General features: G+C 48.7%; 1 protein-coding gene across 4 annotated transcripts in view; it reads left to right on the top strand.

The window, feature by feature from the left end:
- The window catches only part of IRF2 (interferon regulatory factor 2), an 81,706-nt gene extending 55,226 nt beyond the window's left edge, over positions 1-26,480 (top strand). For all 4 annotated transcript variants that reach the window (XM_059156249.1, XM_059156247.1, XM_059156248.1 and 1 more), the window contains 4 exons: positions 5,560-5,677; positions 16,664-16,828; positions 23,753-23,799; positions 25,103-26,480. In XM_059156249.1, the coding sequence (XP_059012232.1) occupies positions 5,560-5,677; positions 16,664-16,828; positions 23,753-23,799; positions 25,103-25,411 (639 nt within the window). In that variant the 3' untranslated portion in view covers positions 25,412-26,480. The remainder of the gene's footprint in view (positions 1-5,559; positions 5,678-16,663; positions 16,829-23,752; positions 23,800-25,102) is intronic.
- The last annotated feature ends 1,189 nt before the right edge of the window (positions 26,481-27,669 follow it).

The following is a 27,669-nucleotide window of genomic DNA, read 5'->3' on the forward strand; positions in this document are numbered from 1 at the left end:
GTAAAAAGAGAAGGGGATAAACAGAGGAGTGGTAGCTGACATTTTTGAGCCTCTACCAAGTTCTGAGCTCTAATTAATATGTCATCTTGCTCTTCCTGGGATGGGCCGGTCATCTCCTGTTTGTATATGAGGAATTGGAGGTACAGGGAGGTTGAGTAATTTTCTCCAAGGTAGCACTGCTGGGATTTAAATCCAGGTCAGTCCAGCTCCAAATCCCACACTCTTTCACCACACCTGGTGCCTCTTGGCCTTTTGGAAGTGGTGATACCTGAGCCAGGCTTTGGGGCATGGATGGAGTAACATGGCAGTCAGCGCCATGGCGGTCAGCACCAGGAGCATGACATAAAGGCCGGGAAGTCAGAGTTGCTGTTTGGTCTTCCCGGGATGAGTCAGGAAACTGGCTTAATTAGAGCAGGATTCAGAGTGAGGCAACAGTGGGAAACAAAAGACCGTGGGTGGGGAGGGTTAGAAATGAATAGTTCCTGGCTCCTAGGATTGTTTGACAGTGAAACATGTATGCTTTGTACCTATAACGTGCTTCCAGATCAAAGCATTGGTGCTGTGATGGGAACTGTATTCTAGGAGGGTGTCTCAGGTCACCTGAGAGAGAGCAGGCCGGTCTGTATTAGTTCTGAACCTAGACCTCTGGGTCAAAGTTACAGAAAAGCAGGTCCTGGTTTTTAGCAGAACTTTCTAATCAAGCTATTGGCTCTAACGGTGACCTTGAGCTGGATTAAAAGCAACATGCTCCCCATCACTATCCAGAGACCACCTCTCAGGGCTGGTACTGGAGCGATCCCATCATTGGTTGGAAGAGGTATTCAGTTTCCAGACCTTAATCAAATGAAAACAGAGACTGGCAGCCCGCTTGAAACACAGGCAGACGCAGAGCTGCCCCGGATGGAGCAGGAGAGAGGGCCCACCTGCCTGCCTGCTTGGGGCTGCTGCCTCCTTCCGCTCTTGGTGGCTCTTGGGGGTACGACTCAGAGCTCAGCCCGGAGGCTCGGTGGCTGAGTAAACTCGCGGGATGATGTGAAACGAGGCTTGGTTGAGTTCCTTGGGTAAGAGCCGTGCACAGTGGAGTTGATGTTTAAGGGGAGGAGGTCTTTCTCATGGCGGTAGGACGGAACGGAGGGGCGGAGAGCGCAGTGCAAGTGTAGATGAAGTTGGGGGCCCTCGGAATGCAGACAGGGAGATGTCGGAGAGGATGCGGAGGGTGTAGACAGCAGCAGATCAAAGTTTCAAGCCTTATAGAAGGGACAGGTGGGGCTGGAGCATGTTTTGTGGAGGAGGACCTGAGTTTAACTTGGAACGTGTTGAGTGTGAATGACAGTGGGATCTCACGGGCCCAGAGTTCGGGTAGGTGTGGGGCGGCGGGTGTGCGGTCAGGTACTCAGGAATGACCTCGGAGGCCTTGACAGTAGAAAAAGAAGAAGAGAAGCTGTATGAGAAGAACACGAGCCTCAAGGACAAGATAAAAAGGTAAAGGAGAGAATTTAAAGGGAGGTTTGGAAGGTTATAATGAGAGTAGGAAGAAGATGAAGACAGTCTAGTTCCAGGGAAGAAAGGGAAGGAAGATGTCGTAGGACTGGGCAGGAGGCGTCAACCTATCTTACTCGTGGCCCCATGGTGAGGAGTGTACAAACCCCCCACCCCACCCCTCCAGGCCACTTTTTACTTTTTTTTTTTTTTTTAAGATTTTTCATTTATTTATTCATTTGACAGACAGAGATTACAAGTAGGCAGAGAGGCAGGCAGAGAGAGAGGGCGAAGCAGGCTCCCCGCTGAGCAGAGAACCTAATGCGGAGCTCAATCCCAGGACCCTGGGATCATGACCTGAGCCGAAAGCAGAGGCTTTAACCCACTGAGCCACCCAGGCGCCCACACTTTTTACTTTTTTTAAGTAGGCTCCATACTGAGCTTGAACTCACGACACTGAGATCAAGACTTGAGCTGAGATCAAGAGTCAGATGCTCAACCGACTGAGCCACGCAGGCGCCCCACCCCCAGGCTACTTTTATGAAGGCCAGCGGGCAGCCTGAAATTTTAGTTAGTAGAGAGCTCTAGAGATCTCCTTCAATTGGGCTGCAGAGAGCCCGGCTTTGCACAGATGAATTAGGGCATCTCTGGCAGCAGGGAACTGGGTTGTAGACAGAAAAGCTCAGACGGCTGCTGTATCTTGCCTCTAGGCAAGGGACATCTAGACAAGGGGCTGTGGCACAGGGATGAGAGTGACTGGACTTGGAGAGGAGGCTGAGTGGCCTTGCTGTCCTCTGACTCGGGCCCACCCCAACCCCCTCCAGCAAGCTCAGCTTTTGAGACTTTAGAGGTCTAAAGACAGCGGCTCCTGCCCTTGGACGCTCTCTCTCTCTCATGCCAGTTTGCTTTTGTCCCAAACCCCTTAAACTGCAGGCCAAAGTTTAGATTCTACACGGAGAAGGAAGGTTCTTGGGCATAAAGATTTGGCAGAGTTAATGCACCACAGAGGGGTCTGAACTTACGCATGGTCTCTGTTTGGTTTTCTCTGGGATGGATTAGAAACCAAAACTAGTTGATTCACAGGAGAGCCTATGTCTAAAGCCAGAAAGGGAACAGAAAGGGGTCTGGCTGAGGGCCGGTCAGGCTAGGCCGTGGTATGGCACAGCAGGGGACAGAGCGGGAGCAGGCACCACACAGGACCGGGAGACACGGAACAGAGACCTCTGTGTGCATGTTCCACAGAGAACTGTGTGCCCTTTTTGTAATTTTGAGTTCCTTGCTTAAAAAACAAACAAACAAACAAACAAACAAAGAAACATGTCTAGTTGAGGCCTGAGATCAGTAAAGATCCTTGTTTTGCACCCTGAGTGAAGAACTTTCGGAGAGATGCTGGCTGTTGCCCCTCATGGAACAGTTCACTACTGTCCTTCCGGAGGGCTAGAACCTGCGAGATGGTTTGCACTGGAGACTTTGGAAGCAACAGGGCATTTTTTGAAGCAGGATGGGAGGAATAAAACCTTGTTCAAAATAGTCCAACGCACTCTCCAGTGGTAGAGCATAGGGTTCCATCAGAGAAGTAGCGCAGGACACAAGGTCGGGGTGAGGTGGGGACAGTGATGTGGAAAATGGTTCTGTCTGAATTTCTGTTGGGATGCACGCGGGGTTCATTAAGGCAGAAAGCTCCTGGAATGGGCTCATGTCGCATGACTGAAGACCTAGCTCAGTTCCTGTATCTCCTTAGGCTAGAAGTAGTGTGATCTTAGAAAATTAATTTAGTCTCTGAGTCATAGTTTTCTCAAGTGGAAAGTGATAGAAGTATCACTTGCCACTAATTAAACGGCAGATCATGTGAAACAGAGGCCTTCAGCTGAGAGTAAGATAATTTAGGTTTTTAAATATATGCAAGTCTGACTGCCTCATGACTTTTATCAGAAACCTACAAGCAGAATGAGTTAAAAAAAAAATAAATAACTTTACAACAGAAGGAACCCATACAGATTGGGCACGGGGGGGTGGTCTTGCGACAATTCCTTTAGATGTTCTGTACATGGTTCCTTTGGAGCCATCAAGGAAAAAGAAGTAGCAGAATGAAATCTGGAGCATGGGGGGTGGGGAGAGCCCTGGAATAGGAGCCCCCGGAGGAGGCAGTGAGAGAGGCAGGTGCCATGAGAAGGCGGAGAATTACGGTAACATGGGACAGTCGCGTTGTCAAGAGGGACAGCACAGTCCTTCCCCCCTGCTGGATGTCAGTGTGTGGGGTTGGGTGACAGACCTGGAAGACAGGTCCCTGTACTTGAGAGCAGTTTTATTAGCCTCATTTCTTTATGCTTGGGTAGTGGAAAGTGTTAACTTGATAGTAAGCGCCAGGTGCCTGTTTATCTCAATCTTCACGTGGTCCCTGGGAGTGGAGTCCGCTCTGTCCTCAGGTTCCCGCTGTCTGCACAGCCCCGGGAGAGGCTCCAGGAGGCTTCAGTCCGGTCCCGCATCCAGCGCGAGGTGAAGAGCCAGGCTCTGACCCCCGCGTGACAGCAAAGCCTGACAGACGAACGGGCTTGTCACACCAGCCCCGCGGGAGCCTGGAGCTTGAGGCTGAGGCCAGAGGGGCGGCCTCCACCCACCACAGGCTCTAACAGGGGCGTAAGGGAGGAGGAGAAGGGATGGAGACTCAAGTCCCAGGCAGGCGACTTTTGTCCCCAGAAAGGCCTCGCAAAATGGGCAAATGCGGGGTGCTGCAGGAGAAAGGGGCAAAGACTCCCCCTGGGGGCTGGGGGGGCTGGCCTGGGTCCTGGGCCCCTCCCCTGCCCTTTGGTGCCTCTTGTCAGTGTGCGTGTGGGAAAGTTCTTAGGACTGAGCTGTGTACTGACGTGATGTCTTCCAAGCTGAAGTTCTTTCTCATGATGGGAGTTTGCCAGGTGGGGAACATCAAGGAGGAAGTGCTTCCTCTCCTTCCTGTGTCGCTTCCCTAGGATTTTGGGGGGCTCATCCCAGATTCCGGGTAGCCCAGAAATGGTAAGGACACCCTGCATGCCTGAGAGATGCCCACCTCTCTGGGTTTTTCAAATCATAGGCATGTCTACCTCTGATGATCTTCTGCTCCCTCTTGTGTTCTTTCTGCTTCCGTTCTCCATCTTGGTTTCCCAAAGGAGCTGTCCTGTGTGGCTTTTTTTTTTTTTTTTTTTTGTCTGACTCGATTGCTGTCATAGATGCAGATGCAATCTTCCCATGAGGAAAAACTCTTCTCGTCAACGTCCTGAAAGTCCATGTGTACCTCAGGACGGGCTTCCCCAAAGTCCCCCAACCCTCTCAGAGGTGGGAGCGTTCCAGGACACTTGACCGGAAGTGAGAGCTACACTAAGGATGAGGAACTTGTTGCATCATTTCATTAGTATGAACGAATAGCCTCTCGGGCTGTCTGGAACATTCAGACAGTCGAAAGGCATTTGCGGGATGCCATGGCTGTGGAGTTGCCCAGCTAGACTGCACAGGGGGAGGTGGCCTTCTGAGCAGTTTGGCTCGTTACCGACCAGCCCCTCAGTGACGAGTGCTCAGGTGGCCAGTGTCTAGGGCAAACCTTATCTGAGGAGAAGTTATTCACAAAGTCTCCCCGGTTTCTTGCTCTTGGCAATGGTGGAGGCAGACCTTTTCCTCCGAAGTTGTTGTAAAGGAAGCTTCTGGAAGCTTTTCTTCCTTAGAAAGCCAGGAGTTGACCCTTTTGAGCACTCTCTCCCTCCACCTGGAAGCTGTGTACGCGGCTCTTCCCACAGACAGTTGCATAGCCCCGCTGAGCCCCCAGACTGTTGTCTACAGGTGTAAGCCTTTCAGAAAAGCTGAGCGGATGTGCTCCTCGAAGGAAAATGAAAGCAGGGAAATACCTACAGGACATTCCATGCAGAAATGTGCTGCTTTAGCTCTGGGCTGATTGAAATTACCAGGGAATGCGTTCAGGGAATGAACGTGACTGTAGCAGTAAAAAAAAAAAAAAAAAAAAAAAAAAAAAATTAGACAGAGGGTAGAATTTAAGCTAAGAAAAAGGAGGGGGAAGAAAGTGTTCTCAATTCTTTTTTCTTTTCTTCTTCCTAGCAAGAACCAGTTGAGTCATCTTTGGGGCTTAGTAATGGAGTAAGTGATCTTTCTCCTGAGTATGCCGTCCTGACTTCAGCTATAAAAAATGAAGTGGATAGTACGGTGAACATCATAGGTAAACTGTTTTGACATCTCATTTTTTATCTACACCAGCAGCCCTCTGGGGTCTAAAATTTGTAAAACGTGATTTGAAATAACATAGTCAGTGGGAGGAGGTCTTGGAACCATCTCAAAATGTGAAGTTCCAGCCCCCGGATTTCAGGACTGAAGAATAAAGGCCTTTGAGGACCAGATAAAGGAACTTTTGATGGGTCAGCCTCAAGAAAATAGGCCAAGAGTGACTTCCCAGGAGAATCCAGTAGATGAAATGGGTTTCTTCCGCCCTCATGATTAGCGGTTCTCCATCTTTCAGTAAGCAGTCCCATGGACAAAAGTGTTAATTAACTCTTTGTACTCGGGAACAAGGAGAGGGTCCTCTCAGAACCCGGTCCGTGGCACAATCTGCCACAAAGGTAGAGCTCTTCTTTCAAATGAAGGAACCTCGTACAGACACCTGTGGCCCAAATGGCACACTTTAGTTCCACCAAGATTCTTGAGCACCTTCCACACACCAGACAGTGCTAGAAATAGGTTGGGGAACAGGACAAGCCCCATCCCTAGTTCCGTGGAAGGAGACAGTAAACACTTATGGCCACAGATGACTACCGCACTAGCATGTGTGGGAAATGCTGCAAAGAAGAGAACAAGGGAGAATATCTGGGGCCAGCGTCAGATGGGAGGCTTCTGGAAGCTTCTGGAAGGAGTGACATTTCCTCTGAAGTGGTGGGTGAGGGGGAGCGCCGGGATGGCCTGGCGTGGATCCCCACATAGGAACCTGCTTGGAGGGCTAAGGAAGTCCAGAGTGGCAGAGTGCGGGTGAGCCTGGGGAGAGGGGCACGAAGGTCTGTCAGAGACGAATGAAGGGTGGGGTCCTGGGGACTTTTCCGGCCATTGGATTTTGTTCCCGAACTGCTGGACGGTGTGTTTAAAATTTTTTTTTTTTTAATTGAAGTATGAGAGACAGTCAAGTTCACAACTGTTTTACACACACACACACACACACACACACACACACACACTGTAGACCCCACCTCTTGGAGGGTTTCAGGCAGGAGGGGGACCAGAGTGAATTTCATCTCAGCCAGATCCCACTGGGCCACGGCGCTGAGTAGATGGTGGAGGCCTTGCGGTGATCTCATCCTCCAGCACCAGCCCCAGAATCCAGAAGCAGGCTTTGTCCTTGGGCACCTTGTGGTTCATGAAACTCTTCTCCATTTTGTAGACTGTCAGGGCTTCTGATGCTGGTAAAACCAGCGAGATCACGCAGAACTAGGAGCACAAACCTCCTGTCCATGTGCCTTCACTTCCCGACCCTCAGATGCTACACATGTTAGTCCCTCCTCCCCCTCTTCCCCTGGGTTTTGGAGTTAGGGAGGTAGGGTGGTGTATGTAGGGACTCCCTTGAACGCTGAGGGCTGTGGCAGAGGCAGTGTGAGGGAAGGATGGGAGCCCATGCCTGCCAGTCGGCTTCTCACCCCCCCCTGGGGAGTGACCAGCACTCTGGTCTTCGCCTGGAGCTGCTTCAACCCCTCCTGGGTTCTCAATGCTCTTCCTGTCCTCAGCAGGCAGCCTCTGGAAAGCCTTGCCCAATGAGCCCTTTATTTAAAAAAAAAGAAAGAAAGAAAATATTTGCCAAGACTCCAGGCACTTTTTCTTAAGATTGAGCTCTGTCGAGTGAGCTGGTTGGTTTGGAGCTCTCCTTCAATTATGAGGTGAATTCAGCCTGGTATAAAATGGTGAACAAAAATCACAGTAGTGCAGAGCTTTCTTTACCTTTAAAAAACAAAAGCACAAACCATCTGGTTGAGTCTTTGGCATGTAAATTCTCTGTCAGGTTGATTGTTCCTTGCCCTTTGGTATGATTGCTGCTATGGGGGTTGGTGCTGATTTAATGAGTCCTTACTTCCGGGGCAAAGCCGGAAGCCGGATGCCCAGTTTGGTTAGAAAATCACCTGCTGGATTAATTGAGTCTCTTCCTTGGCCTAATAAAAAAATAATAATGAGGGCAGTAAAAGGAGTTTGAATATCTCTAATTAGCTGGTGGCCCTTACAAAGGTGCATAATAATACAGCAAGTAGATCCATGCAAGTATTTTAAAGAAGGGGATAATTTGTGATCATTGTGAATGGTAGCACTGCCTCCGATTTTTAAACCCTTCCTAGAGCTTTTATGTCCACTCCTGCCGTGACCATTAATTAGCCATCCCCAGCCTTTGTGATTTGTGGACCCAGATGAGAACACAGGGATTCTGACTCCCAAGGCCACGGTGGAATTTGAGAGATTCTCTCTCTCAACCTTTTAAAAATGCCTGATTTTAAAAAATGACACCAGTCCTTGCTTTCAGTTCATGCGTCTCTGAGCCCATAGTTCATTCCAGTTTTGTCTTTAGGCCCCAAGAAGGAAGCTTCTGGGTGTTTTTCATTCTGCTTTTATAAGCATATATGTGGGTAAGATTTTGAATTGGGAACTGAAATGAGTGTTTTGTATGGTAGCAGGTTTTCACATGGTCTCTCGGTTCCTAGCGAGGAAAATAGATTGAAAATTAGTAAGTTAAGCTAGCAGAGGCCAGCTGCCTAGTACCTTCTCATTCCAGGCCGGGTGGAGGCTGCTGTGAGTGAATCTTGCAAGTGAACGAAACAGTCGCTGTGAGAGGAGAACTCTCATTTGATGGCTGCTGTGGTTGACTTTTATTTTTGCCACGAATTACACAGCAGAAACACACACACACGGGTGCATGCTTGTGGCTGTTGGTGGGCTGGGCCCTGGTCTTGTCCTTGACAGCTGAACGCACTTTCCGATTTAGCCAGTTGTGCTGGGACCCCAAAAAGGAGCACGGTGTCTCAGCACTTAAGTCTTGTCTTCTAACATTCTGTCTCTCCTGGATGATAAAATGGCCTGGGTGAGCAGGCCCAAAGGCCTAAGCCTGCTTTCCTTTGAAGGGTGGCAGAAAAAAACAAAACAAAACAGAACAAAACAAAACAAAGCAGAAAAACCTCCTCATTTTTATTTTTACTTTTATTTAGCATTGAATTCTTTTTTGTGTGCAGTGACTTCTGTTTTTAGGAAGCGGAAGACGCCAGCAACATGTTGAATGGTTCTGACGAGACCCTGCTGGCGTCTTGCCCGGGTTAGCAGAGCTGTTGCTAAGCTGGATTGGAAATCATCTCCAGGCCAGGGTAAAAAGTGTGCAGGTGCGGGTGCTTTGTCAGGCTCCCTGGGCAGTGCTTTATAACCCCATTGTGTTCCTTGGTAAAAGGTGACCCCACCCTTCAATAAAGCAGAGATTGCTGGCACGCAGGGAGGCTGTTCAGTACTCCCAAGTCAATCAGGCAATCCTTGGTGACTAGACATATAGCCATTAGGAAATAATGCGATTTGGATTTTGTCTGCCCACAAGTGCACCTTATGGGATGTACATTTTTTGGTAATAGCTCCCAAGTTGGACTGATTTGAAAAGTAAAGATTGAGTAGCTCTTTTAGACAAGCTTAGAAACTCAGGTATAACCAGAGAGGACTTGCAGTTGCAAGAGAACACATTCACAATGTAGAGACCATCTTCGGGTCCCTACGGGGGCCTCGTGCTTGTGACTCAAGGTTGGCAGCCTTGGGTACCAGAATTTGTAATCGTTTGAGGGTGGCCAGAAGTGCTGCTAGGCTATAGAATTGTGTCTTCATCTTTTTCTAGCCCCTTTGTCCACTCTTCTTTTTTGCTATTTTTCCTGGTGCGTACCATTTCAAAAACTCCCATCTACAAGATACAAAATAGCTTGAGGTAGATTTTTAGATGGAAGGTGCCTCCCTCAGCAGGGGGAGGGAGTGAAGGTCTTCCATGCTCCTTCTCAGTGGCCTGTGTGCTATGCCCTGTGCCTTCTTCCGGGAGGGCTGAGCTCTCTGCCCCTGAGGGACAAAGCATCCAATTTTACCAGAACTCCTAGAAAACTCTAAGCAATATGAAACTCCATGTGAGATGTGAAACCCAAACGTCACAATAGACCCAGACCCAGACCCAGAACCAAGAGTGCACCTTATTTTTCTTCAGGGGACTAGACCTGGGGAAGCCTGGTCACAGATGCGGGACTGCACGGGACATTCTCAGTTGCTGTGTGCCAGCATGAGCCTTGGCAGTGGTTTGGTGTTGCTTTTCAACCTTGAGACGTTTTTATTTGCCCAAGAAACCTGCCGTCTTTTTTTTATGAGGCTATATATTTCTCACCCTTTCCTCTCCCTTGCCACCCCCCTCATTTGTAATTAACCATCAGCTCCTCCTGTCTCCCCTCATACTTCCCAAATCCATCCCCTTCCTTCTCTTTTCGATATCACCCCCAGTCACCTTCCCTGTTGCCGGGGCTCTGCTTCCATTTTGCCCCCTCCCCACTCATTCTCCACATGGACAGATTTTTTTTCTTTAATTTGTAATTTTTAAATTAAAAAGAATTTTTTTTAAAGATCTTATTTAGTTATTTGTGAGAGAGAGAGCACAAGCAGGGGGAGGGACAGAGAGAGAGGGCGAGACAGACTCCCTGCTGAGCAGGGAGCCCAACCTCGAAGCTCAGTCCCAGGACTCTGAGATCATGACCTGGGCCAAAGACAGATGCTTAGCCGCTGAGCACCCCCAGGCGCCATGGAATTTTTTTTTTTTTTAAATTCCAGTCTCACCATGTCACCATTGCCTGCGACGCACAGTCTCTCTTGTGTCCCCAGAGCCCTGCTACCTGGTCCCTGCTGACCCCTTTTATATTTGTTTTTGAACTTGAATTATTCTGAACATTTTGACTTCCATGTGCCTGTCCCTTGAGAAAGCTAGGTGGGTTGTGCGTGTCGTCCTTGTGGAGCGGCCGTGAGGGCTCGTCCACATGACCCAGAAAGACGTGGACATTTGGCAGTTCTGCTGGGAAGTGTAAGCTGCTACCCCAAGAAGTCTCATCCACATCTCTGCTCCCAGCCCATCAACCCTTGAGATGTGTTGATTAACTCAACTGAGATTTTACTGGGACAGATTGTTTGCTTCCCTTTATTACAGTAGCACGCAGCACTGTTTTCTCGTGGGAGTGAAGAGTGTATATTGCCCCAGTCACACTCTTGCTTTGCCTTGACCTACGGCAGCCTGTTGAGGTGGGCACAGGCTGCAGCTGGGACATCTGGCCCATGCAAGGACAGAGGTCCATTCTCCATTAACCCCATAGTGACCATCTTTCCCACTGTGGCTCATGGGCATCTAACCCAAATCATGGCTGCGTTTTCTTACAAAAAATAAAATAAAAAGCACACATTAGGAGTCACAAGACATAGTCTCTAGACCTACTCCCACAGTTTTTTCACTTACCACATGACCTTGGGCAAGCTCCCTAGCCTCTCTGAGACTCGATTTCCTGAAATATAAGACAGAAGTAATAATAATACTGATCTTGACCTGATCTTACCTACTTCCCAGGGTTGTTGGGAGCACAAAATGAGCATAGTGGAAAAATCACTGTGTAGTTAGAAGGTGGCCAAATGATATTATGATTATGATATTATCAAAATTATATTGAAATATATTTGAGTAGGGAGGGTAGCCTCGTCTGTGCTGCATCGACAGCACTAATATTAACAGTTTCAATTCTCGAACTTTCGGATAGGATCAAGAAAAAATTTCTCTCCACAGTACCGTGGATAGCCTGATTTTGTATGCCCGCTGATAAGCTTTATGCTGAACCCTACAGCGACCTGGATGACCTTGGCAGTCTGGCTGGCCTCTTGGGCTTCAGCTTTCTTTAGCTATAAAGTGGTAGGACCACCCCACTCCCCTCTTCCAGAGCCCCGTGTCTTCATTTCTAATAGTCTCTGCTCCGAGAGCTTTCTGTGGGGCATGGGCCGGTGACGGCTCTCTCAGGTGGAGGCCCACACTAACTCAGCAATGGTTCATCAAGTCAGAATGGCCTTTTAAGGAACCAAACTGGTGCATCAGAAAGCAGCCATGAATAATATTGTTGCAATTCTTAGCAACTAGGTCCAGATAAAACTGCATTCCTGTGGGTGACTCTTTTCCTGATGGGCTGACCCAATGTGCTGGAGAAGCTCTAGTGGATTCCTAGCCCCTCCAACCATTAGAGAATTTCCTCGGCACCCAGTACTGAGCTGCTGAAAAAGCAATTTCCCTACTGGTTATGAGCCCCGAGTCTCATGAAGGTGAGAGTGGCCAGTTTTTAGCCTCAGATGGGCTTAGAAAGGCAGGAGCAGCCCGGTGGGAACTTGCTGAGCCCTTTTGGTTGGGGGAGACCGCCCGGCAGAGCACTGGAGCTGAGCCACAGTCAGGGAGGGTGGAATTTGATTTCTGGTTCTGCCACTTACCGGCCCTCTGACCTTGAACTAAAATTTAACTCTCCACGATGCCCTTCCTCATATCTAGAATGGGGGTGGTTATTGTACCCTCCCTGTGGGGTCGTGGAGCCTTCCAGGTGGGAGGTCAGGGGACAGTGGGAAAGGCAAAGGTAAGTGCTCAGGAAGTGTTTGGTTTTATTACCCTTAATTGTCAGTCAGGGTACTCGGGGGCCCTGCATGGTACCATTTTTTTAAAAAAAATATTTTATTTATTTATTTGAAAGTGGGGGAGATAGAGAGGGCACAAACAGGGGAAGCAGCAGGCAGAGGGAGAAGCAGGCTCCCCACTGAGCAGGGAGCCCGATGCGGGGCTCCATCCCAGGACCCTGGGATCATGACCTGAGCCGAAGGCAGATGCTTAATGACTGAGCCACCCAGGCGCCCCACACGGCACCTCACACGGTGTCTGTTCTGACTTGGATCACTGTAGCAGATTGCTGATGGCTTGCGACGCGTGTGTCTTTTTGACTGTCAGGAGTCAGTGTTGCTATCTGTATTGTCACTCAGGGCAAAGGCTGGTGGTTCAGGAAACTCATGAGAGAGAGAGATCGGTCAGATGATTAGAGCTAGTGCCTACAGAGCATCCAGAGAGCATCTCAGATGTTGGCAAGTCCTTGCTTCTTTGGGCTTGCCGCTTGTGAGTTGGGCCCCCATGATGTTCAGATGTTACACGAAATAGACTAAAATGAACCCCTTTCAGTGTACTGTTCTGTGAATTTTGACAGAAGCACTCAGTTGTGTAACCACCCCTATGTTCAAGACCCAGGACATTTGATCACCTCCCCCTCGAAACATTTCCTCCTCTTTTGCCCAGTTTCTGGCTACTGTGGCCCCCTCTGTTTCCATCACTTCCTTTAGGTTCTGAAATCCCCCTTGCCGGAAGTCTTGAAATTCACTAGGAAGCTTTCATTGCTACACGTGTCTTCATGTGGCCGTGACCTCCCGCGGGATTTGGGCTCTGGTCGGTCTGTTTAGCAGAGCTTCATGGGCTGCTTGAGGCAGAGACCATGAGCCTGTGCTGGGACTTGGTACAGAAGGTTCTAATCCTGCTTTTCAACTCTCTCAGGAGCCGAGGCTTGGTTGGGAGATGAAGCACACAAATAAAAAGTTACAGGAAGAGATACAGTATTACCTTGGGATGAGGCAGAAATTCAAGAAGTAGAACAAGGTTGTGTCATGCTGTAGTTTCAGCTGAGCACTGGGGACAGTGAGGGAGAGGCGCTCTGGAAGGAGAAGTCTTTCTGTTCTGGGGTGGTCAGGAGAAGGCTCCAGAAAGCAGAGGCATTCTGAACACTGCCTTTGCTCACCCCCCTCTTCCAGCCCATGTGCTCCTGCCTCAGTGAAACCTCTGAGTCTTCAGACTGGAAAAAAATACTCCACTTTCTCAACTCTTTTCATATGGTCTCTCCCTGGCCGCCTTCCCTTCTGCTTCTTTTCACAACTGTCCTAAACTTAACTTCTGGAGCATTCTGTGCTGGCCCAGAGCCCCACCAGAGTTCTCACAAATCAGGCCCTTGACTGGGTTGATGGTGCTCTGCCCCTCCTCATACTTGACAACAATGTCCCTCACAAAGTAGGTGCTCAGTAAATCTTCTGTGAGTTGAAAGACTGGCTGAGTTGGGCACTGTGAGGAGAAGCAGCGAGGGAGAGACTTCCTGGTCAGAGCAAGGGGCTGTGAGGATAGGAAGACACTTGAGTTGCTGCCGTTATGTGTGCTCCCGGCTCGCTTGCAGTCTACTTGGAATGACAGGGCAAAAGAGAAGTGAATTTTAGAGGGTTGCAAGTGAGAGCGGCTTTGATTTAAATCGAGTTTATAGAAGACCTCAGTCGCCTCAGTGGGCAGAGACTATCTGTCGCTTGTCGCCAAGCCCTCCTCAGACACACACATGCACACCCTGTTTGCTTTCTATCCACCAGCTGCTTTTAGGACTTGGGAATTCTTGTTTTCCTGCCATTTTATCTTCCAGGGGAGAAGAGGCAGAAGAAACTTGAGAGAGGTCAGTGTCTGCACTCAGTCTGGGTCTGGTGAACAGCATAACTGATGGTCTTCGTGTTCAAGTAGGATAGGCTAAGGGATAAAATAAGAATTTGGGAGACTAGGACGCCTAGGTGGCTCAGTTGGTTGGACAACTGCCTTCGGCTCAGGTCATGATCCCGGAGTCCTGGGATCGGGCTCCCAGCTCCGTGGGGAGTCTGCTTCTCTCTCCGACCTTCTCCTCGCTCATGCTCTCTCTCACTGTCTCTCCCAAATAAATACAAATAAAATCTTAAAAAAAAAAAAAGAATTTGGGGACTACTTGCCGCTTATAACCTGCCTGCCTTTTCTTTAGTTGTATTCCCCCCCTGCCCAGGAGAACCTGAACAACACTCCATTTCCCTTCCTCTCTGAGGAGGTGCTGCGGCTCCGTGGACAGTTAGCACGTCCCCACATCTCCTTCCCCCAGCCTCTTGGGTGCCTCCCCTCTCTTCATTCCAGAACCCGAGAATTCTCACTCCCCTCTCAAGGCTTCTCTGAATAGAATCAGGTCATGTTCTCTTTACCTCGTGCTAGTCATTTCATCTCTCTCCAAAAAGCAATTAAAACAGGAACTCATTTATAAACAAAAATACTGGAGCAATTAAAATACTGAGTGGTTAAGACAAGAACTTGTCCACGATGGCAGACTTCTGAAGAAGATAGGGACGTGGTGGCCTTTTAGCCTAACCTGATGGTCAAGAAAGCGGGAGGGAAAAGGAGCTCTGCTCAGAACCTGAGCTGTGTGGCTTTGGGGGAGTTAATCTACCTCTCTGTGCCCGAGCTTTTTCACTGATAAAAGGATTAGGATGGCTTGCCTGTCATTCCCCGGGGGCGGGGGGGGGATGTTTAAATAACTTACACAGGCCTGAGTAAAACATTGATTATGGTGGCCAAGTATTTTGAGGCCCTTGGGGAAACATTGTGATTGCTTTGTTGTTTCCATTTGTTTATCGATGCCAGTTTTCAAGGATATCTCATTCAATCAGTTGCCAACGAGGTATAAGGTCAGTTCTATTTAAAAGTAGGGGAGGGCATTAAGGGCTTTCAGATGAACACAACAGTGAGATACCACTACAGTGAAAACTCCGAGAGGTTTCAGAGTGGCCAAAGTAGGAAAATAGTGACCACACCAAAAGCTGGTGAGAATGTGCGTGACTCGGGTCATCCTTACGTTGCCGGGGATGTGAACAGTGTAGCCACACCAAGCAGTAGTCTGGCGGTTTCTTATAAAAGGAAACGTGAAGTTACCATGTGATCCAGCACTCTTGGGCCTTGATCCCAGAGAAACGGAAACTTACATTTATACAAAACCCATACACCCATGTTCTTGGCAGCCTTATTTGTAATAGCCAAAGAATGGAAATGACCTGGAAGACCATCAGTGAGCTGACTAGTTAAACAGACTGTGGTATATCCACACTGGGGAATATTACACAGTCGTGGAAAGGAACCAACTATTAATATGCACTGACTGGCGGCAGGGTTGAATTTCCAGTGAATTAGGCAGAGTGAAAAAAGCTGCTCTCTCAAGGTTACTGGGTGAGCTTGTTTATGAAACATCCTTGAAAGGACAAAAATTATGGAACTGGAACATGAGTGGATGTCAGGGGTTGGAGACGGTGGGGAGGAGAGGCCGACAGAAGGTGGGGATAGGTGATGCTTGTGATGATGGATCTGTTTTGTAATTTGACTGTGCTGGTGAACACATGAGATGACATATGTGATCAAATGGCATAAAACTACACACACACACACACACACACACACACAGGATTACGAGTGAGACTGGGCAAATCTGAACAAAATGTGTAGAATGTTACCAGTGTCAGTACCCTGATATGCTGCGCTAGAGTTTTCCAAGATGTTTCCATTGGAGGAGACTGGATGAAGGGCACCCAGGATCTGTCTCTATGATTTCTTCCAGCTGTATGTGAATCTACAATGAACTAAACGACTAAAAAGTTTAATTAACAAAAAGTTGAGGCAGGATTCAGAAGCTGGTGGTGGGAATTCATCTTCTCAGTGTCCTAGTTAGCGGGTGTGAGGCTCGCGCAAGCATTCTGGCCCATCGTCTGGTATTTCCTCCCCTGGTTACGTTGCCTGGAGGATAGGAAAGGGCTGGGAGCACAAGCAGAGCCCCCACAGCTGGAAATGATACAATGGAGTGCATTCTGGTGGTCCTTTCTCCTTAGTAAGATTTGATTTTGTCTCTCTGGACCCAGGACCTGGCACACAGCAGCTTCCTTTGGAGCAAGAGCAGAGGACAGAAATGGGTCAAGTTCAAAGCACTGTCTGTCTGGACTTAGGGCTAGTTCTGGGTGCAATCCCTGGTCCTGCAGGCTTGGCTATGACTGGATTGAGTTTGGGACATTGCCACATGTAAGCACCATGGGCCAGCATGCTGGGAATGGCCCCGGGGAGCCAGGTTCCTGGCAAAGCTGTTTCTCCGGAGATATTAACACAAAGCTAAGGCTGGGTTCTTCAGTTTCATGGCCGATGATGTATGGTGACTGAGAATTTGATTCCTGACTCTTCAACTCTTTGGGGAAAGGTTGTCTTTCTTGAGAGGGCCTGCTGTTGTGGGAAGTCAGGCATCAGTGCATTATGGCTGTCTTGTCTTTGAAGTTGTAGGACAGTCACACCTGGACAGCAACATCGAGGATCAAGAGATTGTCGCTAATCCTCCGGACATCTGCCAGGTTGTAGAGGTGACCACCGAGAGTGACGAACAGCCGGTCAGCATGAGTGAGCTCTACCCTCTGCAGATTTCCCCCGTGTCTTCCTATGCAGGTAAGAGGGTCAGAGGGAACCTTTAGAGCTGAGCAAGGTTCAGGGGTGTGGTGCAGCCCCTCCCGTGGGGCCAACCACTTTACCACACAGCAAAAAACCTTTCCTCCATCCTGCGAATTATTCTTGTTTTATTTTCTCCATGAACATCTTCTTGGGTACTTGTGTTCTCAGAAGACTATGGGCACAGCATTTCTTGACTCGATCACTCATAACATTTTCATGCAAGACTAACAATTTTTCTTTGGAGAAGTAGTTCATCGATGTCTGTTTTATTTGCATAAATTATCAGAAATCCAGAAGGGTGTTTTCAGTGGAATCTGAGTCGGACCAAGCTGGATAGAACCTCAAAGAGCTCCTTCAAATTTTTGGAAGTGAAGGCAGGTGTCCTAGGGTCACGTGGCCAGTGAGTGTTTGGGTCAGGACTTGAACTCAGCCTTGAGACCCAGAGCCTCATTCCATTCCACCGTGTTTACTAGTTCCCACTTATTTTCCCCTTCTCTTTCAATTCAGTGCAGCTTCTCATCAGGCCAGGTGCCTGGGCCCGGCTCTGATTCCCTGGGGAAGGACCACATAATGACCAGGAATCGACTCAGGCAGTCCTAGGATTAGAACTGAATCCAGGCGGCTCTTGCATCTTCGCAGAACAAAGTGGTAGCTCCCTAGTCTACCACCATTACGTCATCTTACGCTCTCCCACAATCTCCACTTCATTTTCTGGGGACTCGGTTATAATTTAGAAATATAAATTCTGAGTCAGTGTTACTGCTTGCAAACATTAAAAATAGAAAACAGAGGCCCTGTACCGAGGAACTGTAGTCCGCTCTTGTACACGTTCAGGAATCTTCCCAGTGTCCATTACGTGCCTCCAGACAGTGTCGTTTAGTTTGGGTGCCCCTCCGGTGGCTGGCACACAGTCAGTATTAGAATTAGTTTGCTTCAAATGACAGGGTCTTCATGAATTGTCAACCACTGACCAAACCTTCAATTTTCTGAACACCAACTTTATGTATTTTTAGCTGATTTTTTAAAAATTGCGGTTAAATGGACATAGCCCAGAATTTGCCATTTTTGCTATTTTTAAGGGCACATTTTGGTGGCAGTAAGTGCACTCGCCTTGTTGTGCAACCATGACCACCATCCGGCTCCAGAACTTTCTCATCTTACACAACTAAAGCTCTGTCCCCGTGAAACACCAATTCCCTCTTCTCTCCTCCCCCTACCCCTGGCAATGCCCCACTCTGCTTTCTGCCTCCATGAATCTGCTACTCTGGGTAGGTCATGGGAGTGGAATCATACCGTGCTTGTCCTTTGGTGATGGGCTGATTCCGCCTAAGGTCGTCAAGATCCTGACTTTCTTCTATGCCTAGAACGTAGAAGGAACGTGAGAGCGACTCTTGGCTACAGGAAGCCTATAATCTGTCAAAGAGGATAAGCTGGTCACAGGTTGTTTCATCATCACATTTTGAGCCCCTACCTGTTTGAGATCCTTGATGGTCTTTGCCAAGATATAAACTCCTATTTGCTGCAGGGTTATGGTGCCCTGGGAGCTGTGCCCCATCAGCCTGGGTACCATCGTTAGTCCCTCTTTAAAAATCAGGGAGCTAAGGCCAGTGTGGGTAAGGCAGCATGTCCGGAGAAGAACATGTCGCTGGTACCAGAAGCCTGTGCTCAACCCTTCCCCAGTAACCCTTCCCCAGACGCGCGCCCAGGGCTCTGTGGTGCAGAGCGCACCCTCGTCCGCCGTCTTCAGGACCCACCAAAGGGGCCAGAGTAGCATGTTTATGCCTTCGTTTTACAGTTGAGCTAACACTAGGCTATTTTGCTTACTTTGCACAGCTATGGCTGGAAACGTGTGACTTTCTCCTCCATGGTGCCGCTGTGGGCATTATTCCAACCCATGTGGCTGTTTCAAATTTTTGCAAGGGTTGGAGCTTCAGAACCAACTTCTCTGTGTATCTGTTACAGCCTTCCTGAAGCCTTCTGGAGGCTTCTGCAAAGACGTCGTCTTGCTGTTCTGCCCTCAGTGGCATTTTGCCTCAGCAGAAGAATCCCAGGAACAGCTGAGCCGTGCAGAGAGAGATGAAAATTTCATTACCCTTTTCAGGACATTTGCATAGATTAGAAAAGAAGGATTGCAGTGCCAGCCTGGCAGGCAGCAGGAGTTTTGTCGGAGGCTGGCTCTTCAGTCTGGCCTTTAGTTCTCTCCCTTGTTTTCATTGTCTGAATTCTCCAGAACCTTCTGGAGTGAGGCGTATTGGTAGGAGCCAAGATGTTTCATCGCTGCTGCTTTTCCACAGCTTACAGACCTGGAGTTTACCTGTTAGGGACCATGGCCGGTTGAGATCTTTTGGTCGAGGAACTTTATAGCATTGTGCTGGGAAAGGCAGCTTTTGGGTTGTCATTCACCCCTCTTACTGCTTGTCTGTTTTTTTGTTTTTGTTTTTTGTTTTGTGTTGTTGTTGCTTGGTTTTTGGTTTGTTGTTTTGTTGTTGTTTTGGGGTATTTTTTGGGTTATGATAAGTTTCCTTTGTTGGGGCTGAAATTCAACTGAATTTCAACTTCCTCTCACCATTTCATTCACTTGCTTCGAAAACTGGTATTTGGAGGCTGTTGTTTGCGAATTTTTTTTTTTTTTTAATCCTCCCTGATCACTGAAGTATAATCCAGTGGTATTACAAAACCACAGTCTGTTTTGCAAGTCCATCTTCTCTATGGTCTAAGTGGTGAGCAAGGAAAGAGGCGGTTTCCCTGAGCGGAGGTGCTTGCATGGGATGTTTGAAGACAATATAAGATTCTCATTGGATGATTAGAACTTTCATGCCAAGAGATATCCCAGAGCCCAGCCTTGGGAAACTCCGGAGGATAACCATTTTCTATTTCAAGGTCTTCTGCATAGTGGTCTCTTGCCTGATGTGTGTATGACCCCAAGATTTTACTAGATTATTGATGGTTTAATAAAAGAAACCCCAAGGAGGATTTTTATGGAGGACTGGGCGAGGGGATGGGGAAGAAAGCATAGTAGAAAGGATTAATTGGTTGTCACTGAGGGAGTGGAGATTGCCTCTTGACCAGCAATTAGCAATGAAGACTTTGAGTCCCCATGGAAACCAGAGAAACCTTGCCTTTTAATGAGTGGGGCAAAGGTAAAAGTGCTCTGAAACGAAGAAACCTCTGATTTGGACCTTTTGATTGAACTTTCTAGTGAGCTGAGGAAAAGGACCGAGGGAGAGGAATCCTTGCCAATCTTACTTGTAAAACTTGTTGAACAGGAGCCTTCCAGAAAATGTACCAGGATGTCAGAATGCAAAAAAGGCTTTCGCACTAAGCCTCCTGTCTCCCTCCCCAGAATGTTCCTGAGGTGGTTGAACAGTCAAAATGGGGCTGAAGGGGCGTGTGAAGTGAAGACTAGTGTCTCCCAGAACCACAGCTCTGGAAGAAGGGCCTCTGAGATCAGCCCGTCCCGGGGTTGACCCCCTTCCCTCTCACCAGTCACTTTCAGGGACACTGGGGCCACAGTGTTAAAACGGAGCTACTCGTGTACCTGTGATAGGTACTCAACATACCTGCTTTTCCGCTTAGTCATGCCACACTACAGAAGCAACTGCAGTTTCTTTTTATTCCATTGTATTCACTACCAATTAAAAAAAAAAAAAAAAAACAAAAAACCAGATCTAAACTCTTCAAAAGGGAAAATGAAATAATAGTGCACGCTGATACTCGTCCGTGGCCTTGACTTGGACGCAGCAGCTGCCGTGCACCCACGTGCAGTATAGGAATGGGTGTTGAGAACAGCAACAGTGAAGGAGAAGCAGAGAAACAGAGGAACACGGGTCTGTGCGTGCCCAGCAAAGCCCCGGGAGCCAGTGGTGTCGGGGCAGCTGAGAGAGCCAGGCTTACTCCAGAGAGAAGGCTCTGGAGTCCTCAGGCTGGAGCTTGAGGCATCTCGTGCTCCTGGGGGAAAGGCACGCAGGACCATGGTTATAAGCAATGAAAGCTGGAAATCTCAGCTTGCTAATATGGAGAGCCTTCAGAGTCACTCCAAAAGCAGGTGATCTTAATTTGGAAGGCACGCTCTTGACGAACATTTACATTAGCCGAAAATGTCAGTTCAGAACATGGATGTCTTTTTTTGTCACAGACTGGTTCCCTGAAGCTTTGAAAACTGGATCCTTAAGGGCAGTAAGCATGCCGGTCATGTTTGTGGTCTCTGCGGGGTCTTACCAAGGAGTCTGCCCAGGCTCTGCCTTCCACCTCCTCCCGCAGCTGGGATTGGGGCTGGGGCTGGGGCTGGATCCCAGAACCTTGGTGGGAATTGCTCATTTCCATGGATTTCCAGCTGTCCCTGCCCCCCCCCCCCCACCAGGTCTGTTGGCGTCTGTTTGTTTGTTGCTATTCAAAGGAGGAAAAGGACCAGAAGATGACGGTATTTACGGAAGGTCATTAGGAGCAAAGAGGGTCTAGACATGTATGGGAGGAAGAGGAACCCTGGCTTCAGGGCACAGAGAGAGCTAAGCATAAAAATGGAAAGGGGATCTTGAAATTTCAGCCGGGGTGGCAGGACCGCAGTGGGAAGCGGAGCTGTTGTGTTCTGTGCCCGGGGCCCTGGAGTCGGACGTGCAGTTTTGTTTTCTGTCCTCCGTGCTGACTCAGGCCACAGCTTTGGCAGGGTTTTCAACATCTCTGTTCCTCATTCTTCCTGGGAGTGGCCATCCTGATTGCTGCCTCTGTGGGATACTGGGCCAGCATGAGGGTTAGTGAAGCAGGGTTTCTACCTTGCTGTGCGCTTGGCTGCTGTCGTCCATTAGCATTGTCATGGCATGGTCAGCTAAGACGAAGCCTTCGCCAGGGGGCTGTTGCTCCCAGCTAGGAAGGCTTTGGGGAGGTCTGAGGAGAGGCGAGGCCAGGCCCGAGCTCTGCTTGCTCCCAGTGGGCCCTCTGGGCTCACTCATGCCCAGGGGACGTCCCTGGAGAGTGGCTGAGGATGGTCAGCGTTCTCCTTTTCATTGGTGAAGGGATGACCCTGGGGCTCACTTTGGCCATTTGTTCTTTAACTTCTAAGTCCTATGGGGCTAGTGCTCTGAATGGTTGAAACGGCTCTGTCTGGGCCGGGGCATCTGGTCCCTGCTGTGCCACCAGCCGGATGGGAGACTGGAGGTCAGCTGCTCTGTAGGTTTGGGACGGAAAGAGGTAGAAGGTGCTAGAGTACCTGAGCTCTTCTGCATGAGGGGCAGGGGGTGGCCGTAGGAGCTGCTTCCCACTGAGGATCTCTGCAGGGGTACAGCCCTGGCCCCCGGCTCTCTATGAACGTTCCCCGGGATGCTCTCTGTAGGCCCTGTCTGCAAAGGAAGGACCCAGACTCCGGGATCCCTAAGGCTCAGTGTATTTCTCTACCCTCCGTGCTTTCATTTCCCACTGCTGTAGACACTGAAGAGCTGCCCACCATTAATTTTTTATTTAAAGAAATGACAAATATTTTAAAAAATTAAAAATTTTAACTTAAATTTTTCTATTAAAAAAAAATCTTGTATTATATGTACAGATGATGTGTAATCACTAGCTATTGACTCTGACTCTGTTCATCTAGCCTGTTGTGCAAAGCCAATGCTGAGCAAGGCTGATGAACTCAGGACGAAGGTGTGCTGTCGCGCATTGAGTGTACGCTGTGGGCCCGGCCCTGTGCTCGGGCTTTTCCCACACATCCTCCCACGGACTCCTCACTCAGTCCTCTCTGGAAGATGTTCATACTCGCATCTTAGATGAGGAAGCTACACTCTGTGGAGTCAGCGAAGCTGTTCTATGTCTCACAGCTGGCACACTGGCTCAGGATGATAAGCGAATTAGTTACCTGTTGCTGCATCGCAACATAACCAGAAACTCGGTGGCTTCAGACAACATGCATTTATGATCCCAGCGCAGCTTCTGAGGGTCGGGAGTGCAGGCATGGCTGAGCGGGCTTCTCTGCTCAGCCCACTGCATGCACAGACCTGTGGTCAAGGCGTGGTCCGGGGCTGCTAGCTCATCTGAGGGCAGAATGGCGGGAGGAGGTCTACTTCTAAGCCCACATGATTTGGGGTAGAACGTAGGCGTGGGTTGTCCAACTGAGAGCCTTGGTTTCTTGCCAGCTGTTGGTCAGAAGCAGCTCTTAGTTGTTTTTGTTTGTTTGTTTTTTGTCATGCAAACCTTCCCAACATGGCTCCTTGTTTCCTCAAAGCCAGCAAGGGAGGAAGTCTCCTCAGGAAACAGGGCTCAGTTACTTAATTTAACACCCATCGCTCGCTGTGTTCTGTTGCCTCAAAGCGAGTCACAGGTCCCAGCTACCTTCCAGAGGAGGGAGTCCCAACAGGCGAGTAGACACCAGGAGAGGAGGATCATGGGAGCCCCTCAGAATCTGTCCACCACCGTAACCAGGGTGGAAGAGGCAACTTTATAAACCCGAGATAGAAGTGTGAAAGAGATATGAGGTGAAGGAGGGATCCAAGTAAGTGGGGATGATCCCGGAAGGCTCTGAGTCGGGACTGACGTGAAGTGGGAGAAAGCTCACGTGGGGTGTGTGGATAGAGGAAAAGGGGTGAGCAGAGTCCTGGGAAGCAGAGCGCGGATTGGCACCGCGGGGGCCGACACCCCAGTCCTGGGAGGTTGCTGCCATGAGAAGACATAGCCTGGCCCTCGGAGAGGGAGCTACCCCCGACTCTAAAACCTTTCTCCGATGAACCGCCAAAATCGGAGAAATAAAATCCACTGTAGCATCTCCCAAGTACACATGTGTATGGAGCCTCACAAAGGGGGGTGAAGGTCATGAGTTCACCGACCCATTTCTCTTTTCTTAAAAAAAGAAGTGTGGATATATTTTATAAACACTGCCTAAGCCTCACCACGGTTTGAGCGGCAGGAATGATGGCCCTGTGTTTTTCTCTCTGTGAACAGAAAGCGAAACTACCGATAGTGTGCCCAGTGATGAAGAGAGCGTGGAGGTAAGCATGGCAGCCACCGCGTGGCTCCAACAGATGCTGTGGGAAAGCGTGCCCCCCCCCCCACCAGTTCCGGTTCCTTGCTGCTGGTTACATTTCTCTATGTCTGATCATGGGTTCTACCAGAAGAGTTTGTGTTGGTGGTAGGGGTGTCAGTGTCATCAAATACACATAACATGAAAATTGACCATACTTTTGGATTTTGAATTCAACATTTAAGCTTTGGGAGCTGAATGGAAGGAGAGACAGTAAGGTGTTCCTTTTAGGAAAAGAGGCTATGACGGCAGGAAATGGAGACTGAAGTGAGGCCATTGTTGATATTGTTGATATTCTCACCACTGTACACATCCCAATTCACCCGCATAACAGAAGGGCCGAGTGGCCAACATCAGTGACTGGAAGTCACCGTCAGAAAGGGCTCAGCAAAAATATCTCCACGTGTACCTGGGGTCTCCTCCCTCGGTGGTCCGTGCCCAGAGGCTAGGTGTGTGTTCAGTCCGGATTCAGAGTCTCCTGCTTCCCATTCCCCTGCTCCAGGCTGAGCTTACACAATGGCAGGAAATGGCTCTAACTGCCTGCTTCGCGTCTGTGTTTGAGAGAGAAAGAGAGAGAGACTAACTGATGGTGGTTTCAGTTCATGATTTCCCGGTGTACTACACACTTCAAGTGGAGTCCAGGAACTCCGAAAAGACAGGAAGTGTAGCTGCTCACAGACATTCCAACCCTGTTTCTTCCAGGTCAGAAATTCCAGCTCCCCTGAGTGAAGTCACCCCTGAGACCCCCTGTTTGCTTGGCACGTTGGAGCTCTAAATCCGCACCCGTTTGAACACAGTGGGAAGGCATTTGCCCTCTGAGTTCCTCCTCACTTCCCTTTCTCTGAAAGCACAGATTGACTCAAAAGACTGGACTAGGCCATGAGGGAGGAAGCAAGACTCTAGGACAGACCAGCCAGGATGACCTAACACCTACCTCCTGATCAGGCTGGGAGGCCAGAGGAGAGGGGAACCGGAAACCGACTTGCTGCCTTGTTTTCCTGCCTTCATAGAACTGTTTGGCCTGTTTTTCTGGGAGGTAGCAAATGGGAATCGATAAAAACGGAAGCGAGACCACTGTTTGGGATGTGAGCAGCTGGGTGTGGGTCTCGGCTGAGGGACGTCAAGTCGCTAAGCTTCTGTTCATTCCATGCCTCTTAAGAAACTCAGTTAACACACCAACATGTGGGCACAGGGGGCTTTTTTTTTTTTTTTAAGCCATTCGATAGAAGGCAAAGGAAAAAAATACGACTCTTGATTCTTTTCTTTGAAAGGGACGACCACACTGGCGGAAGAGGAACATTGAAGGCAAACAGTACCTCAGCAACATGGGGACACGAAGCACCTACCTGCTGCCCAGCATGGCAACCTTCGTGACTTCCAACAAACCTGACCTCCAGGTCACCATCAAAGAGGAGAGCTGTCCGGTGCCTTACAACAGCTCGTGGCCCACTCTACCAGACCTCCCCCTCCCTCCCTCTGTGACCCCAGCACCCAGCAGCAGTCGGCCGGACCGGGAGACTCGGGCCAGTGTCATCAAGAAGACATCGGATATCACCCAGGCCCGTGTCAAGAGCTGTTAGGCCTTCGACTTCCCCCAGTGGTTGTTGGGATTTCTTGGCTTTGTTTTGTTGTTTGTTTGTATTTTATTTTTTTCCTCTCTGACGCCTATTTTAGACAAATCTAAGGGAAAAAGCCTTGACAATAGAACATTGATTGCTGTGTCCAACTCCAGTACTGGGGCTTCTCTTAACTCAGGACTCCAGCCCATTGGTAGACGCGTATCTCTAGAGCCTGCTGGATCTCCCAGGGCTGCTCCCTCAAGTTCAAGGACGTCATAGGACCAACACTCACACGGGCGGCGAGGTGCTGCATTGCCTGCGGTCAAGGCCAGCATGGTGGAGTGGATGCCTCAGAACGGATGAGAAAATGTGAACTAGCTGGAATTTTTTATTCTTGTGAATATGTACATAGGGCAGTACTAGCGACGCGGCCGTCTGCTTCTGCACCTTATCTTAAAGCACTTACAGATAGACCTTCTTCTTGTGACCTTGCTCTATTTCTCAGCACATTCAGCGCCCCCTCCCCCCTCCCCACCATGGCCCTTTGTCCCGCTTCCCGGCCGGTCCCATCCAGTTCCTTTCCTCCCTTTCCTCCCCGCAAAGGCTGTGTTCCACATCCCTGAGGAGGAGGAGGAGAAGAAAAGGAGCTTCTCCACGGAGATCCCATTTTTAAGACTGCTTTAAAAGAAAAAACAAAAAGAAAGAAAGAAAAAGAAAATCTAATCTGCTGTGCTTGAACGCCACGCGGTACAAAGGAAAACTATCATGGAGATGTTATGCAAATTCCCAGATTTGAAGACAAAAATATTCTAATTCTGACCAGAGCAAGCTTTTTTATTTTTTATACAGGGGAATATTTTATTCAAGGTAAAATTCTAAAGAAAATATAATTGTTTTTTATCTTTTCTACAGCAAATTTATAATTTTAAGATTTCCTTTTCTTGTTTATCAGCAGTTGTTATTACATCCTTGTGGCACATTTTTTTTTTTTAATTTTGTAAAGGTGAAAAGGCTTTTATGAGCTCATGTAGCAATCAAATTATCCTGTGGATTGATAATAAATGAATATGATATATAGTTAAATTTTTAATGGGCATCATGCCTGACTTTGTCTGTGTCTGCTTGAGAGTACCACCATGGGACAGGGGTGGCAAAGCGTCTGTGCTTCTTGGGGATCAAAACTTTCTCCCGTTTCAGCCACAAGAAGCCCCGAAAGGCTCCTGACTCCGAAGATCAAATAGCCTCCTGTTTTGAGTGTTCGCCCCGAGCCAGGTACTCGGCTGCACGTTTGGATGAGCTACCTTCTTCACTCATCAAGGTCATGTCCCAGATAGGGACTGAGCTCCATTTCACGTGGAAGAAATGGAGGCTTCAAATAAAAAATGCCTTTCCTCAAGGTTACCTGGGTAGTAAGAGTCAAGGGCGTGAGTGAAGGCCAAGTTTGGTGTGAGTATGGAGGGGGTCCAAAGCCAACCCACTATGTCCTCTACTGTGGGCACATTCCACCCACCTCTGTGCTTTTCCTGTTCTTGTCCATGGGCTTATATGTATGATGAAAACTTTGTATTTATGTCCCATAGCAGGCCCACTGGCAAGATGTTTCCAGGAACAGGAAATACACGGTGGGCTTCTGGTCTACCTCAGTCTACTTTCCAGGACCCAGGGCCCCAGAGAAGCCGTCTTTGGTTCTTAGGGCATGTCTTTCTGCATGATAGAACTCCAGACTCCATCACCCTTTTGTCATCTCAAGGTGCGTCCCTGACCTTGGGAGAACCACTGCACGAACCTCTCATGCGTCCATGATGTCTATAAAATCAGAAAACCAAGACTTACCTGCCCATCTACTCCTGGGCGTTGTGGAGGAGATTGCTAAATTAATCTTTGAAAAGGTTCTTTCAGTGAAAGGACAGAGAGCTATTTTTATGCTTTTCTCCATGTGTGGCTGCAGACATAATTAGTGGTCATAAAATTATCCAGCTCAGAACAGAAATTAACCGAAGCATTTTACTGGTTGATGTGTTGGGTTGAAATGCCACATCTTGATGGTTGACTGCTTCCATGAGGAACCCTTTTGTTGACTGTGTGTTTACCTCAATTTCATGGGGAAGCCTCACTTTCTTAGTGAAAAAAACCCTGAAGAGGAAGGAGATGCTCCCAGCCTCTTAAGCCCTCCGTTCTTCAGTGAAGACCTGCTCTTCTCCCGAGTCCTAAATAAAGAAGCCCTGTTTCTTGTGACTTCTAAGTCCTCTTATTTAGTCATCCTGTTTTAAAATAAATAG

This window comes from Mustela lutreola, chromosome 18 (genome assembly GCF_030435805.1).
Source record: "Mustela lutreola isolate mMusLut2 chromosome 18, mMusLut2.pri, whole genome shotgun sequence".
NCBI classification, from domain to species: domain Eukaryota; kingdom Metazoa; phylum Chordata; class Mammalia; order Carnivora; family Mustelidae; genus Mustela; species Mustela lutreola.